At 39.1% G+C, this 15406-nt stretch overlaps 1 protein-coding gene across 1 annotated transcript in view; it reads left to right on the forward strand.

The window, feature by feature from the left end:
- ADGRG7 (adhesion G protein-coupled receptor G7) overlaps nucleotides 1-15406 on the forward strand; it is a 59386-nt gene that overhangs the window by 27651 nt on the left and 16329 nt on the right. Inside the window, exons 7-13 of the mRNA XM_046658739.1 lie at nucleotides 515-645; nucleotides 761-868; nucleotides 4486-4649; nucleotides 5030-5185; nucleotides 7837-7949; nucleotides 12328-12671; nucleotides 13348-13444. Of these exons, the coding sequence (XP_046514695.1) occupies nucleotides 515-645; nucleotides 761-868; nucleotides 4486-4649; nucleotides 5030-5185; nucleotides 7837-7949; nucleotides 12328-12671; nucleotides 13348-13444 (1113 nt within the window). The remainder of the gene's footprint in view (nucleotides 1-514; nucleotides 646-760; nucleotides 869-4485; nucleotides 4650-5029; nucleotides 5186-7836; nucleotides 7950-12327; nucleotides 12672-13347; nucleotides 13445-15406) is intronic.

A 15406-nucleotide genomic window follows, 5' to 3' on the forward strand; every position in this document is an offset into this window, starting at 1 on the left:
AGTTCATAGCTAAGGCAAAGAGCTAAGAGCTCTGCTCTTCTTTAGTTCCATACAATGGTGTCCTCAGAATCAACTTATAAGAGATGCTTTGGACCCCAAGGGGTTTGGATGAGAGGAGGGAGTTGAATAAGTGGAAATTGATTCTCACCACTGGAGAAATAAGAATCACGTGCCTGGCCAATAGTGGATGGCAACACCATCCTTCCATGTGAAGACCAGCATAATGAAGATGATTGCTATTGGGAAATCTGCCATTCTTGAGTTCCAGCTTTCTGGCATCTATGTCCAAGGTTTCCTTCAGTGGGAACAGTCCGTCAGAGCTTTTAAAAAAATGTATGTAACAAAGCAGGAGTCTGGGAAGAAAACCCAACCGTTTTTAGGCAGCTGTGCCAACGTTGTTGTGATTACATGAGCTCTGTTCATGCCTTTCTGCGGGAATGTAGGAGCGAACACACATCCCTGATTTTATGATGAATCTCCAGGATATAATGTCGTTATGTTTTATTCTCTGTAGGCTTATTGAACAAATAGAGACTTATTCCTTGTCTTTGGGCAGCGAGCCAGTGGTGAAACCTAATATAGCAATACAGTCTGGTGACATCTCCTCAGAGGGCTCCACAGGCGTTCTCTTCACTGTACAGAAAGGTGAGCTGTTTGTGTCATGTGCTTGTAACAGCAAAGAGCATTCTGCTACCAACTATGAATAATCTCTATTCACAAAAATGTAGACTTTTAAATTCTACTTTTTTCCTTCTCATAGGAGCAAGTGAATCTCTCATTTCTGGTTCCACATCCATAAGTACAAGCGCGGACGGCCTTAATGCGGATGAACAGACTGAACTGCAGGTCTTCCTCAACACCTCAGCAAGTAGGTCTCAAACTGCATTGTGTTACAAAATGCCTCAAATTCGTGGACTTACCAACTGAAAATCCACTGAGCGAGAAATAATGTTTACTTAGTTTCATGCTGAATAGTTTGGGTTTGAGTGTTTTTGAGCTCTGACAGATTATGGTAATCTCAATTCTACCATTCTACGTCATAGAGATGATTTTTCTTTCTTTTCAAATACCCTTTGGAGGATAGCAGTATTGAAATGCTCTGGCTGTGGACACCAATCTTTTCCTAACAAAAATCTAGTGAATGCAGTTCAATTTTACATTTAAAAATACGTTAAAAAAATATCCAGTCACAAGCTCTGGCATATTTACTAGCAGCATGGCATGCACAGGCCTGGATTCATCCTGTAGACCCATCCTTGGGCTACTTTATGTAATTGGCACAGGCGTACCATCATCATCTAAGAGTACCAATTTTCAGTTAACTCTACCAATATGGTGCCCACTGTGGGCTCCCTATTTTACAAAATGTACAAGCTTTTCTATGTGGCCCTTTAGAAATGCTTATGTCTAACTTGAAATGTTTGCACTTCTCAAAGTTTGAAAAAAATTGACTGTGGGCCAGCCCTGTGGCGTAGTGGTTAAGTGTGGCGTGCTCTTCTTCGGTGGCCTGGGTTCAGCTCCCGGGCCTGGACCTATGTCACTCATCTGTCAGTGGCCACGCTGTGGTGGCAGCTCACATACAAAAAGAGGAAGACTGGCAACAGATGTTAGCTCAGGGCGAATCTTCCTCGGCAAAAAGAGGAAGACTGGCAACAGATGTTAGCTCAGGGCGAATCTTCCTCGGCAAAAAGAGGAAGACTGGCAACAGATGTCTGCTCAGTGTGAATCTTCCTCAGGGGGAAAAAAAATTGGTTGATTAATTTGACAATAATAAGCAAATTAAACATGCACATTTAATTTTACTCTCTCCCCAAAGAAAAAATCCAATGCTAGGAAGTACATATTTTAGAAAGACTAAATTCATAACTCAAATTGGTTATCTAATTCCAATTGGTTAACTAACTCTATTGATGATATAAGTTACAAATATCTTCCCTCCAGTCTATAGCTATCTTTTGCTTGGTTTTTTATGTCCTTTGTCATACTCAAATTTTAATTTATAATGTGTCCAATGTATCCATGTTTTCCTCTATAATTGATAGTTTTTGAAATAAATCCTTCACTATGCTAAACTCACAATGATAGTTGCCTCTGTTTCCTTCTGAGTGTTTTTAGTGTTTGTGCTTACATTTTGGTCTTCAGAGCACCTAGAAATTGTGTTTGTATTTGGTGAAAGGTAGGGATCTAATTTTTTGTTCCATATAAACTATCAATATTGTCAAATGAGTTTTAAAAAACCACACTGTCTAGAGACAAAAACTCAGATTGGACTGAAAGGGACAAATTTTTATATTAATTTTTAAAAAGCCTCCAAAATTATCTACATTTTAATTCTTCCTTCCCCTGAAAAGACATCATTGAAATGTATAAGCAAAAATTATAGGAAATGCAGGGCACATTGACCAAGCCACTATTATAGGGAGAGACTTTAGTGCAGTACAGCTCTCCCAGAAATTGAAGACCAGGTAGACAAAAGATAGCTAATAAACTTGACCTTTATATATGTCTGTGTGTGTAATTTTGTTTGTAGACAGAAAACAGATAATAAAAATTCATTTCAAATATTCATGGAGTGCTTCAAAAACTGACCACTTATTAGGCCACAGAGAAAAGCTTACACATTTTGTAAAATAGGACTTACACAGAGTTCCTGACCACAATGCACTAAAACTAGAAATGTACCACAAAAGAATAGCCAAAGTTTCATCCAATTAGAAATTTTAAAACACCATCGTTAAAAAGGAAATTAAAGTGTAGATTATAAATTAGTTGAAAATTAATGGCAATGAGAACAGATCAAAACCTATGGGATGGTTGCAAAGAAGTATATAAAGGAAAATGTATATCCTTTAATAAATTTATGAGAAAATAAAAGAAACTGTTAAAAAAATAAACTAAGCATTCTGCTAAAGAAGCATAAAAAGAAGATAAACGTAAAAAAGCTGGAAGGAAGGAATTAATAAATATAAGGGTAGAAATTAATAAAAAATAGAAATTAACAAATCCTAGACTTGATCAACAAAAAGAAAAATTGATTCCATGAAAAGGCTTATGAAATATGCAAGCTTCTGACAAATTTGATCAAGAAAAGAGAGTGAGAATATAAATAAAGAGACATCAAGGAGTTATATCTAGAAATATGGAGATTTTTAAAAATTACAAGATAATGGTAAATGTAACTTTTTCTAGTGAATCTGAAAATCTAGATTAAAGGATAATTTTCTAATAAATGACCAAAATACTGTAGGAATAAGGAGAGGGGTGAGCAGGAACTTTCATTTTTTTTAAGACTATATACTTCCGTGCATTTGAAGTTTACATCAAGCATGTCATTCTTTTATAAAAATAATAAGAATAAAAAGAAGCCTTACTACATTCTGAGGGTTAACTTTGCCATCCAGTGTCCAGGAGGAACAACATGGCAAGGTCAATGTGCCATGAAAACTCCAGAAACCAGCATCTACATTTCCAGGTAGAGGCCAGAGCTGCGTGGCCGGCGGTGAGGACAGCCTGGGAGCAGTCAGGGCCTCCGCTGCATATCTTTCGAATCTTATGGCTGAATAGGCTGGTCTCACTGCCACTGTTCTAGTTTTCTTTACATCACATGTGAAAGGCAGCAGAGTTTAGGGAATTAATTCAGTTAAAGTGTATACTTATTGTTGTTGCTTCTGTTATTTTAAATATAGACAATAGTTGTATAAAGTGTTAGGAGACATTCCTCAGGTGGGTCTGTTTGATCGCTGCCATGGCCAGCCTCACTGCAAAACCCTCTGCTGTGTCCATGCTCCTCTGGGACCTCTCAGGAACAGCTGACCACTTTTTCTAATGTCCTGAAGAAATGTGTTACCATAGTTTTCCAGCCCTTGGAAAAGCCTGTGATTGTCATGAAGTAGCAGAAATCAATGGTTCAAGAGATGATGGGAAGTCTCTGGCTCCATTGAAAGAGTCCCTGACATGCCCAATCTGAACTCCTGGCTCTGTGATGTAACAGACTGGGCCCTACTCAGTCCCCTTGAACAGCAGACGGACTTCACAGAGCACTTCTCTAGGCACAGCCGTCCTGATAGTGGCCCTTTGCTGTTTCCTGTCCAATGTCTTAGCAGTGGGGGAAGCAGCACGGGCTTGGGCTACTTGCATGTGGTGTCCACCCTGTCTCACTGCATAGAAAGCAAGATGTTCACTTCATACGTGAGATCCTCGCAATATCCCCTTGCGGTGGATTAGACAGGAATTGTTGCTCCCATTTAGAAGGTAAGGAATCTGAACTTCAGGAAGAAAATTAATGTGGGTGGAATGGCCAACCACAGATTACATATGTTAATTACATATTGCAATTAAGTAGAGGTTCAGTCAGCAAACCATTTTAACTGAATGCACTTTACTCACATCTGAAGCAGCTGTGCAGGTCAACAGGGACGTGGGGCTTCGTTTCTTGATTACCCTGGAGTTCACTTATTAATTTCAGTGTCTTTTTTTTCCTCACAGGTAATGCCAAGTCATGTGGCTTTGTAGTGTATCAAAATAACAAGCTTTTCCAATCAAAAACTTTTACAACTACATCAAATTTTAGTCAAAAAATTGTCTCAAGCACGATTGACGCAAATAAGGAAGATCAGAGTGGTTCTGTTACAATGGTCTTTAATCCAAAGGTGAGTTTTCCCATTAACGGAAAGAAAAAATTCAGCCCATTGTTAATTACAAATGCGGTAACAGTTTTAGAAAAAACCAGATAGTTTACAAAAAACGGATTGTTTGGGCAAAAGAAATTCACAAAAAAAACTCTTTGAAAGATTCTTTGAAAGTATTCATATAAACCTTACCCCTTCCATATTTTTTTGTCAGGCTAGCTAAACACAGAATAAACTAATTTGAATTTTATATCCTTTTTCTTCTCCCTAATCTGTAATGAAGATGCTGTGATTAGGACCTATCTAATTGATTTCTCACATGCTTATCTTACCCTATTTGAGTTTTTCTACCCAACTAAACATTTTAAAAAATCAGTTGCAATTGTCTTATCAATTTGCAGAACAACCGACAAGGATTCCAACTCCATTCCTATGCCTGTGTCTATTGGAATCTTTCAAAGAAGGATTGGGATACATATGGCTGTCACAAAGACGAAGGCCTTGATGGATTCCTGGGCTGCCACTGCAACCATACAACGAGTTTCGCTGTATTAATGGTAAGGATGTACATAGGAATCTTTTTCCAGACAAGAATTTTCCCTATACACAATTCGAGTATGTGCTAATTTGAGATAACTTTGGGGTTTTGTTTACGTTGATACTCAACCCAGATTAAATGGAAAAACAAGGAATGGGGTGAGTACTAAAAAGGAAGTGCTGGTAAAGGCAAGTAGATTAGAGTTCTTTGTAACATGGTCTCAGGATAGATGAGTCCAGCACTGTGCATTTAATAATGAGAAGGGAGCCCAGGTGCAAAAAGAGCTGCTGACAGACTCTACCCAACGAACTTGCATGTTCTGAAGCATGGAGTTGTTGTAGCCAGACTTACGGCTGTCCAGCTTTGTGCTGGGGACAGGTTCAGTGCATACTTAGCTGTGGGTGGGCAATTTAAATCAGTTACCCAAAGCTTTTTCCCTTGTAATCATCTGAGTTACTAAGTTTATGCTGGAAGATACAGGAGGAAAAGTTTCTGAGTTCATCCGAATCGTCCGATAGTTCCTCTATGGATTTCTTGAAACTTTTGCCCTCAAAGCTGCCCTGTACAAGTGCCTGATAACACTGAGCGTTGGTGTGCAGCTGTAATGCACCTCTGGAAGGTCTCGGGCTGACCCTCTTAAGAAGAGGAGCTTTGTTTGTTCCATTTCCAGAAAGCTATTATTCTGGTGAAACCAGCAATGTTAGTTTCTATGTTTGATGAAATCTTTTCATATGCAAGGGAATGAGGAGGGATCCAGAGTCTTACCCTCATCACGGGCTATGAATGCTACGAATCTCCCCCAAAGAAGCAGAAGTTCTTGTTCTGCAGTAGCTGTGATGCAGGCATATTTGGGAAGCCAATGCAGATCAGAACACACTGGGACAACATTGAGTACCAATTGATAGAACCTCGCTTTAAAAAATTTTTGGGGGGGCCGGCCCCATGGCCGAGTGGTTGAGTTCGTGTGCTCTGCTGCAGGCGGCCCAGTGTTTCGTTGGTTTGCATCTGGGGCGCGGACATGGCACTGCTCGTGGAACCACGGTGAGGTGGCGTCCCACATGCCATGGCTGGAAGGACCCACAACTAAAAATACACAACTATGTACTGGGGGGCTTTGGGGAGAAAAAGGAAAAAAATAAAATCTTTAAAAAAAATCTTTTTTTGAGATAATTATAGTTTTCTTATTTTAATTATCAAATATTTCTTATTTTACTTGATTTTATTTTCCAACTTGTATTACAAAGAAGTCTGTTTTCTCAATTAAAAAATAATACAGATAAAATTTTAATTTTTTGGATATCTTAAGATCGTTAGGATCATTGAATAGCTGTGTAAATCTCAGATCGCTATTATGTTAAATGATACAGACCACACTGTCATAGTAATTTTTCTCCTTTTTTGAGGTCAGTCTTTCAGCTGTTTCTTCTCACTAATATCTGAATCTGCCTCAATGCCTACCTACTCACATTCAGAATTAGTTTTGGGTTGCAAAATTCCAAAAAAGTCTGGTTAGAATTGTATGGAAAGTAAGAGCAGACAGGCTCTGTGTGCATAGACAACTCTAAGATCTGACGACCTACGTGTTCTACGATTCTTTGTCATCTGCTTAGTATATGGCACACGGAAAGTCGCAGGAAGCTTTTGTTTTATTATTTTTAAAAATGAAGTTTGTTTGGTTTTTAATTTCTTCCTCCAAGAGCAGTACATACTCATTGCATAAAGTGTGAAAGCTTACCTACTAAACTGAAATATAGTGATATGGAAAAATGTTTTTGATATCTTAAATTAAAATAGCAATTCGAGAATAATGTTATTATGTTAACAAACCCCTATGTGTTGGTACAATTGATGTAGATAATATTTGTAAGCACGTACAAAAAGGCCGCCTCTGGAGAAGAGATGATCTCAAGAGGTAGGGTATAATGTAAGGGAGTTGGCAGTAAAGAGAAAGGTACACTGTTTTATTATGTTTCCATATTACTTTTGTTTTTTATAAATAAGCAAAAATGGCTTTTCTAATTTTAACAATTTAAAAAAATTGGAAAGTACAGATAAGCAAAAGGAATCATATATATCCTACCCACCCAGTGATCACCAGTATCTCCTTTCCAGATTTCTAAGAGTATGTATGCACATCGCGTATACTTTTCTATGAATATGTATTAAAATACGGGGATAAATATGGACATACTACACAAAAATTAGATCTCCTTTTAAAAAAATTAACAGGATCATATGAACGTCTTTGCATGTCTATAAATATATTTGTACAACTGGATTTTTAGTTTATCAACTTACATATGCAGATTTCCCCTTGGATTATAGTTACGTACAAAAATAGTGTAATGGATAAATGAAGCAACTCTAGCCAATTTAGATTTAATCCAAACAACTTTGATTTTAGACATTGAGAAGCAGTATATATGTTTCTCCCACCTGAATGAGTTACACAACTGTTCTTAGGCCTCTACTTCATGTAAACTGCTGAGAGATAAGGGGTTAACTTATTTCCTTTTAAAATATATCAACTGCTTTATAAAAAGAAGACATATCTGGCTATTTTGACCAATGTATCTGGTTGTTTTGACCAATGCATCTCTTCATGATGTAGACTTTCATAGACATTTCAGGAATGGTTATTAAAAATATGAATCTTAACTTATTTTCCAGAGTTTCAAAAAGTATCATAAATATCCTGAATCACTAGACATATTATCCATTGTTGGATGTGCACTGTCCATTACCGGTCTGGCTGTCACGATTGTATTTCAGATTGTCACAAGGTAAGAAGGGAAGCAGGCTCTTCTCACGAGAGAGATTGCTACCCTGATGTTATTTCCTCTGAGTATATCTCATCAGAATATAGTCTCAGAACTAGAAGGGGAATCAGACTGAGTTAACAGTGTCATTGTACAGAAGAGGACACTCCGTCTTGGGGAGGCTACGAATTACACTCAAATAAATATGTAATTACAAACCATGGTAAGTGCCTTGAAGGAAGACTACATACCATGTAATTGCAAGTTCGTTCTATAAAATTAGTATGGTCCCACGGCTCATTGGTGACACAGCTCCTTAGCGTCAAACAGAACCACACCTACCAACTTGCATTTGCAAAAAAAGAAACATTGCTAAACAGTAAGTTTTTGAAAATAAAATTAATTTACAAAATATATTGTTTTCAAATGGTGAAACTTTTTAAAGATTTTGAATTCCATAGTTTTTTTAAAGCTAATTTTAAAAAATTAACTATAAATACATATTTCTCTCCACTTCAACCCCCTCACTCAAGGTCCAATTTTGTGTATCACTTGTTATTTTTTGTCACATGCTACATCTGTAACAATCTGTAACTGTCCGCTTGTTCATTTTTTAATTTGTCTACTCTCTGTCGTCTCCGTGAGCGTGAAAATTGATGAGGATGGGGACTTCCTCTGACTGAGTTGTTGCTGTTGTTTGTTTGGTTTGGCTTTCATCACTGTATCCCCAGGGTGAGCACAGTCCTGGCCCACACCGGAGGACTATCCACAGAATACATGAGTCTATTGCACATGCCTGCCTGGTTCTCCTCTCAAACTCAAGATGTCTCAAGATGGACTCATCTTTCCTTCAGAATTATTTCTCCCTGCTAAATTCCTCCACAACTATTTTCTCAGATGGGTAGATTCAGAACTTTTTATTCTAAAGTTATTGGTATTTTAAAAATTTTCCTAAAGTTCTATTAAGAAAATTAAAACCATGAAGCTGGCCCTGTGGCTGAGTGGTTGAGTTATTGCGCTCTGCTTCAGTGGCCCAGGGTTTGGCCAGTTTGGATCCTCTGCGTGGACATGGCACCGCTCATCGGGCCATGCTGAGGCAGCGTCCCACATACCACAACTAGAAGGACCCACAACTAAAAATACACAACTGTGTACCGGGGGGCTTTGGGGAGAAAAAAAAGGAGGGGGAAAAAATAAGAGAAAAAGAATTAAAACCTATAGAAAAATGGAAAGAGAACACTGAACGTCCGTATGCCCTTCACCTGGATTCACCAATTATTAATATTTTGCTTTGTCTCTTTTTAAATATTTTTCCTGAAATTTTGGATTGTAGGCATCAAGACTGTCATCTCTCAATTCCTTAAACGTGTATTTCCAAGAACAAGGGTGTTCTCCTGGGTAATATAATACTATTATCCTCACTCAGGAACTTTAGCATTAGTATAAAGTTATAGTGTTGATATACAGTTGACATTCAAATTTCTCGAATTGTTCCAGTAATGTCCATTATAGCTATTTTCAGTTTTTCCCCCCTCAATTCATTTAGTCCTCATATCTCTTCAATCTCCTTTAGCCTAGAATAATTCCTCCGCTTTTTGTGTGTTTGTGTGTTTTGGTCTTTCCTGATATATAATATATATATGTAATATATATTACATATTTCTGTGCACATTATAATAATGCACAGAGTACAATAATATATAGATAAGCCAGGCTGTTTGAAAATAGCCTGTATTCCCTGTGGATTATATTTGAAGTGTCCAGGTCAGTTATTTTATAGAAGGTAGAATGTTCTACAACTTAGGATGTGTCTGAAATTTTCTTCATGGCTAAATACAGGTTAAGTATTTTTGATGAGAACGCTAAATCATTGTCTTTTCCGGTGGGGCACAGCAAGAAGTGCGGGGGCCCGTTTGTCCCGTTGTTGGCATGTTGAGTTTGATTCCTTGTTTAAAGTGGTGTCTGTCAGATTTCTTCACTGTGAAAGTTCATTCTTTCCCATTGTAAGGAAGAGGTAATCCACGGGGTGATGCTTTGAGACTGTGTGAATATCCTGTTCCCCAACTTTTACTCAGTGGTTTTGGTATTCTCTGATGATCACTGCTAGAACACATTACACTAGTGGCTGAAAATGATTTTCTAATGGACCATTCTTTCTCTGTTTGGTCACTGTAAGCCTTTGTAAGGAAGTATGTTCTCCAGTGTAGCCAGAGGGAATCCTTTAGTGTTGCTCTGTCACATCCCTATCAGTCCTTAAACATTTCCTTATTTCAGGCACGGCCCGATGATCCAGGCACATCTTTCACTTTCTCTGCCCCAGACTTTGAATCAGCCATTTGTCTAAAGAGTCAGAATTCTCTTTGATTCCTCTTCTTTCCCTCTCGCACATAATGAGTCTCTTGCTACTCATTTAAAGTTTGTATACTGAGTGCTACTATGTGCTAAGTGGCATGTGAGGAGCTTGATATGAAACGATGGACCGGACAGATAAGCTCCCATCTCTCATAGCATTTGCATTCTCAGGGGAAGTCAGACATTATATAAATATATGCAATTACAAATTGTGGGAAGTGCCTTGACGGAAAATTAGGTGAGATGTAATTACAAGTCTGTCATGTAAAATGAAATGGCTCTTTATTTGTCCTTTCATTTGTATTTCTACCATCACCACACTTGAACAGAGAATTATTAGTCCCATGTGAATAAGTTGCAGTAGCTGCGTAAGTAGTTTCTTTGCCTAAAATCTCACTCCTTCCAATTGTCATCAGATTTTTTTTTCTATTCTCTATTAACATATTTCTTAGCACAGTTTTGCTGCCACAGGTGTCACTAAAAACTTATCAGGAAACAAAAATAAAAATAAAATTGTATCGATTTTTAAATCCTGAATCAAATTTGTTTTCTTTGTTCATGGACAGGTTCCCATATAATAACAATAATAATAATATATACATATATAATTATATATATTACATATTTCTGTGCACATTATAATAATGCACAGAGTACAATAATATATAGATAAGCCAGGCTGTTTGAAAATAGCCTGTATTCCCTGTGGATTATAATTTATGTTTGAAATTGGAGAAAAATTTGAAACTAACTTTACTTTTATATAAAAGGATTCTTTTGACTAGTTTTTGCAATTCTTGTCATTAAACTTTTCAAAGACAATGAAATTTTGAATTATCTAGAAAATCTCAAATAAAATCTCAAAAGGATAGATGGAGTTCTGTTTGAATATAAGCTTTTTATTCAGTGTGGAAATCCAAACACCGAGAAGGGTCGTGATGGAGTGTTAGAAATCATAGAGGATATGTAACTGGCAAACAGACTTGTTCATCAAATTCTGGGACATTAAAAATAGAAAGGTATTTGAAGATGTTAGAACTGCAAGCACAGTAATAAACCTAGGGAAATACTTATTCCCAGAGGTCTTGTAGTCTGAAAAATCCAGGATCGTTTAGACGGTACTGAGTAGAGATTTTATAACTTTCATTAATATAGGATTGTGTACCATAATATACAGAGAACCGTGTAGTGGCATTAGATGATATTTAAAGATATATCTCCCTTTAAACATTAAGGAAAAGAATATATGCACAGAAAACAGAATATCAAATCTCCCATTTGAGATCAGCTTTATTAAGGGCAGTCTTGCATTCTCTGCCAATCTGAAAATATACACATGGGCCACCACAGACACACACACACTCGTATACACTCACCCTCACACACACACACACTCACACTGCCTTCTGAAGACTGCCGGGAAACAATGCCAGCTTGCAAACAAAATGAGAAAAGGCTGTTCTTTTCTAGTAAAGATTGTGGGTAAATATGAGAAGAAAAAAAAAACAGTTTTAAAGAGCACTTGGTTCTACACCCAGAAATGGTATCTTCAGATGAAGGACCCATCCTCGGGCATGTTATAGGTGAAAAGGCCTTGTGTGGGCTACGGAAGTATGAAAGCCTTACGGGCCCTGGGCACAGCTGGGTCTAACGGAGGAGCTGGCCTGGCTGCCAGGCCTTCTGCTGCATCTCTTAGTTCAATCAAGTCTCAGGCCAGTCCTGGAAGGGGACCACACAGGCACAGATACTGGGAAGCACAGTTCACTGGGCCATGTCTGGAGAGCAGCTCTCACCTTTGATTAGGACACAGTTTTGAGGAGGACGCATCAGCCTGTTTTCGCTAAGGCTCCTCTTTGTGGAGATGCCATGAGAGGCAAATCTGCTTTTCTGGTGTAATTGGGAAGGTAGATTTAGCAGCTGGCCCAGTGGGCTATCAGCTAGATTGACATTGGGTAATAATATTCCTTTGCTCCCTCACAGTTTCACTAGAGTTTATTTTCTGCAGTTCGTTCGTTTATTTATTTAATTATATTTACTTATTCATTTTCAGGAAAGTCAGGAAAACCTCAATAACCTGGGTGCTGGTGAGTCTGTGCACATCAATGTTGATTTTCAACCTCCTCTTTGTGTCTGGAATTGAAAACCCCAATAAGAACTCAGAGACAAGTGGTAGTGTCAGCACTGTTGACAGTAATAATAATGAAATTCCCAGACAAGACATTGTCTTCAGCTCGAATCCCACGTGCACTGTGTTTGCTGCCTTGCTGCACTACTTTCTCTTGGGGACATTCATGTGGACTGGGCTCAGTGCTGCTCAACTCTATTTCCTGCTGATTAGGACCATGAAGCCTCTTCCGCCACGATTCATTCTTTTCATCTCTTTAATCGGATGGGGTAAGCATTTGCTTCTCCACTTACTCGGGAATTTAATTTTGTTGAAATCATTTAGTTTACACAAACACCTATTGAAGGCCTAGTAGTGCAAGGCCTGCAGGGAGGGGAGATGGAAAGTCCAGCCGTCGTACCTCACACCCTATGCAGGAGGCTGATGTGATCCAGACAGCTCTTCTAGGTACACCACGAGCTGACTTCGAGATGTTAATTTCCTTTCACATCTCTGTTAACTTGATTTGAGATTTAGACCACAAATAATGTTCTAGCTAGTTTAAAAGAAATGTTTCAAGTAAGTCAGAGTGACTTTTTAAGAAAAATAATTTTAAAAGTTTATTAGGTTCCAGCAAAAGAGAATTGTTTCAGTGATATCTAAATTTAAATTTATTCAACTGAAAGAGGAATTAGGCCATTTAAGAATGGAAGTTGTGGTAAGACTTACAAAGAAATCAGAAATAGTATAGGATTGTTACTTAGAGCCAATGTTAAAAGAGAAGTGGCAACACAGAAAAATTGTGTCCACTGTTGACCTACATCTGTAGACCGTTTACTACCTTGTCTACAGTGGAAAGAATAATGCATCCTGAAAAGGATCGGATGTATAATTCATTCCTCTTCTTTTATAATTAATCCCAGTCTTGGGTAAATTATTAATTCTGTGCCTCTCTTTATCACATAGGAGTCCCAGCTGTAGTGGTGGCTTTGACAGTGGGAATTATTTTTTCTCAGTACAAGGATGATCCAGAATGGGAGTTACACTACCGGCAGGAGCAAATGTGAGTTTATATGTTTAAAAATGTCCGTTTCTTCGATATAAGTGTGTAACTATTCAGGGGTGTTGAGTCCAAGTGTCACCGTACATATGCATCTCACTGTATAATTGTCATATTATAAGCACTTTAAATTCTCGAAGAACACATTGTATTTTAAGTATGGTGACATGAACATTTCCTTCAATAAATCCTTTTGTAAAGCAAGTCATTACCTTCTAAATTTACAAATCTGAACTTATATTAAATTTGTCTTCCTCTATTAAGTCTGAAAATCACTGACACAATAGGTGTGATCCGTAGTCGTCTAGATGATCCTTCCTCATCTAGAAAATGGGAAGAACTGAGTAATACACGCTCTGGGTTACTCTGAGAGGTCCAGCAAGTGTGAAAACATTTCCTAATTGAAGAGCACTGTCTACGCGTATGAGCCAAGACCATGTGGATACGATTACAATGAACATTTCATGGTGCTTTATCTCACATAGCCGATTCTCCCTGGGACTCCAGCATGGACAACCAACGGTCAGAAACGGAAGTACCTGACAATGATGTTCGCTTTTCACGTGGGGAGGGAGAGAGGAAAGCCGGGCTGCACTCTTTCCATGTATATCTGCTACCAAAGGGCAACTGCTCTTCAATTTACTTCCCGTCTCAGTTTATAATCCCACCATTCTTAGCCCCAGATTCCACCTGAGGGCCCAAACCACCTCAAATCAAAACAAACCCTTGGAAAATTGCCAGTGCATCCGAGGGAAGGCCGTGGGGTCGGGGTGTTTGCTTGCTTCCAGGGCTGACCCTGACCAACTGCAGAATAGGAGGCTGCCTGCCGGCTGGATTTTAGGAGCAAATACTCCAGGCACTATTTTCTCTGTTTAAGTAGGGTTAAATTCCTTTAATGAGTATTAAAATTTTGATTTCACAGTTGGTGATTGGGGTCAGATGCAAATATCTCATGGAGAGGTAATTCACTTCAAGTCGCGTTAAGTTCTTGCCCTAACCCAGGCACAGAGCTCGACCTACTGCTCTAAGAGCCTACAGGAGAAGGAAACTGCTGTGTGTTTATTCACACGAGCTGTAAATGAGCGAGTGCAGTGTTGGGTGCTAGGGAAGACGGAGATGACTGAGAACAGCAGAGCCTGGGAGGAGAGGAAAGCTGTGTAACAGGAAGACCTGCCTCATCCTGGAGCCTTCCCCCCCTTCCACGCCACACACGGCCTTGGGGGCACATTTCTTCAGGATACGTTTGGAAAGAGGAGGGATCATCTTTGGTTTTCCTGAGTTATCTTCCCAGCAGTGGTGCCTCTATATCCCACGTTTCCTCCACTGCTCCCAGCTCTGCCAGTCGTACCTGAAACCCCTGACCAGTTCCCCCAGCCCACTGCCCTCTCTGCAAGGACCCAGTTAAGGGGTGACTGCGGGGAGGCCACACTCCTCTTCAATGCTCTGTCTTCTGATTCTCTGTGCCGCTGTCATATAGGCTGTGTCAGACTTTCCTGAAGGGTTGCAGTAATCATGGGAAATTACAACGCATGAGGGGGAACATTTTTACATGTGTGCTGTATATGCTAAAGCTGTCTTCATGGTATGCTTCATGACAAAATCACCAAGGAGTTAAGCACTTCACCTGAGGTCCACCCATGATGCTCTCCAGACCTCAGGACATAGCTGTTTGTCAGATCAGCCTCCACCATGCGACTCTCCAATCTCAAGTCTAGAAATCCCACTCCATACCTACAAGGGTCGGTCTCATCATAGGAGCCATCCCTCTCTTTGGCTGTCTGTTTCTCGAAATCTGAGTTATTAAATTCAGAATAACAAAGGGAGAGGCTATCATGAGAACACATCCAGCATGACTATCTCTGCAAGTAATGCAAAGGCGAGAGGGGGTAAGGAGTCCCCTCCTAGTGCACACTTCCTGATGGCCACGGGTGTCCAAACCTATTTGCCTTCCAGGTCTCCCTGTCC

Source organism: Equus quagga, chromosome 4, assembly GCF_021613505.1.
Source record: "Equus quagga isolate Etosha38 chromosome 4, UCLA_HA_Equagga_1.0, whole genome shotgun sequence".
Classification (NCBI taxonomy): Eukaryota; Metazoa; Chordata; class Mammalia; order Perissodactyla; family Equidae; genus Equus; species Equus quagga.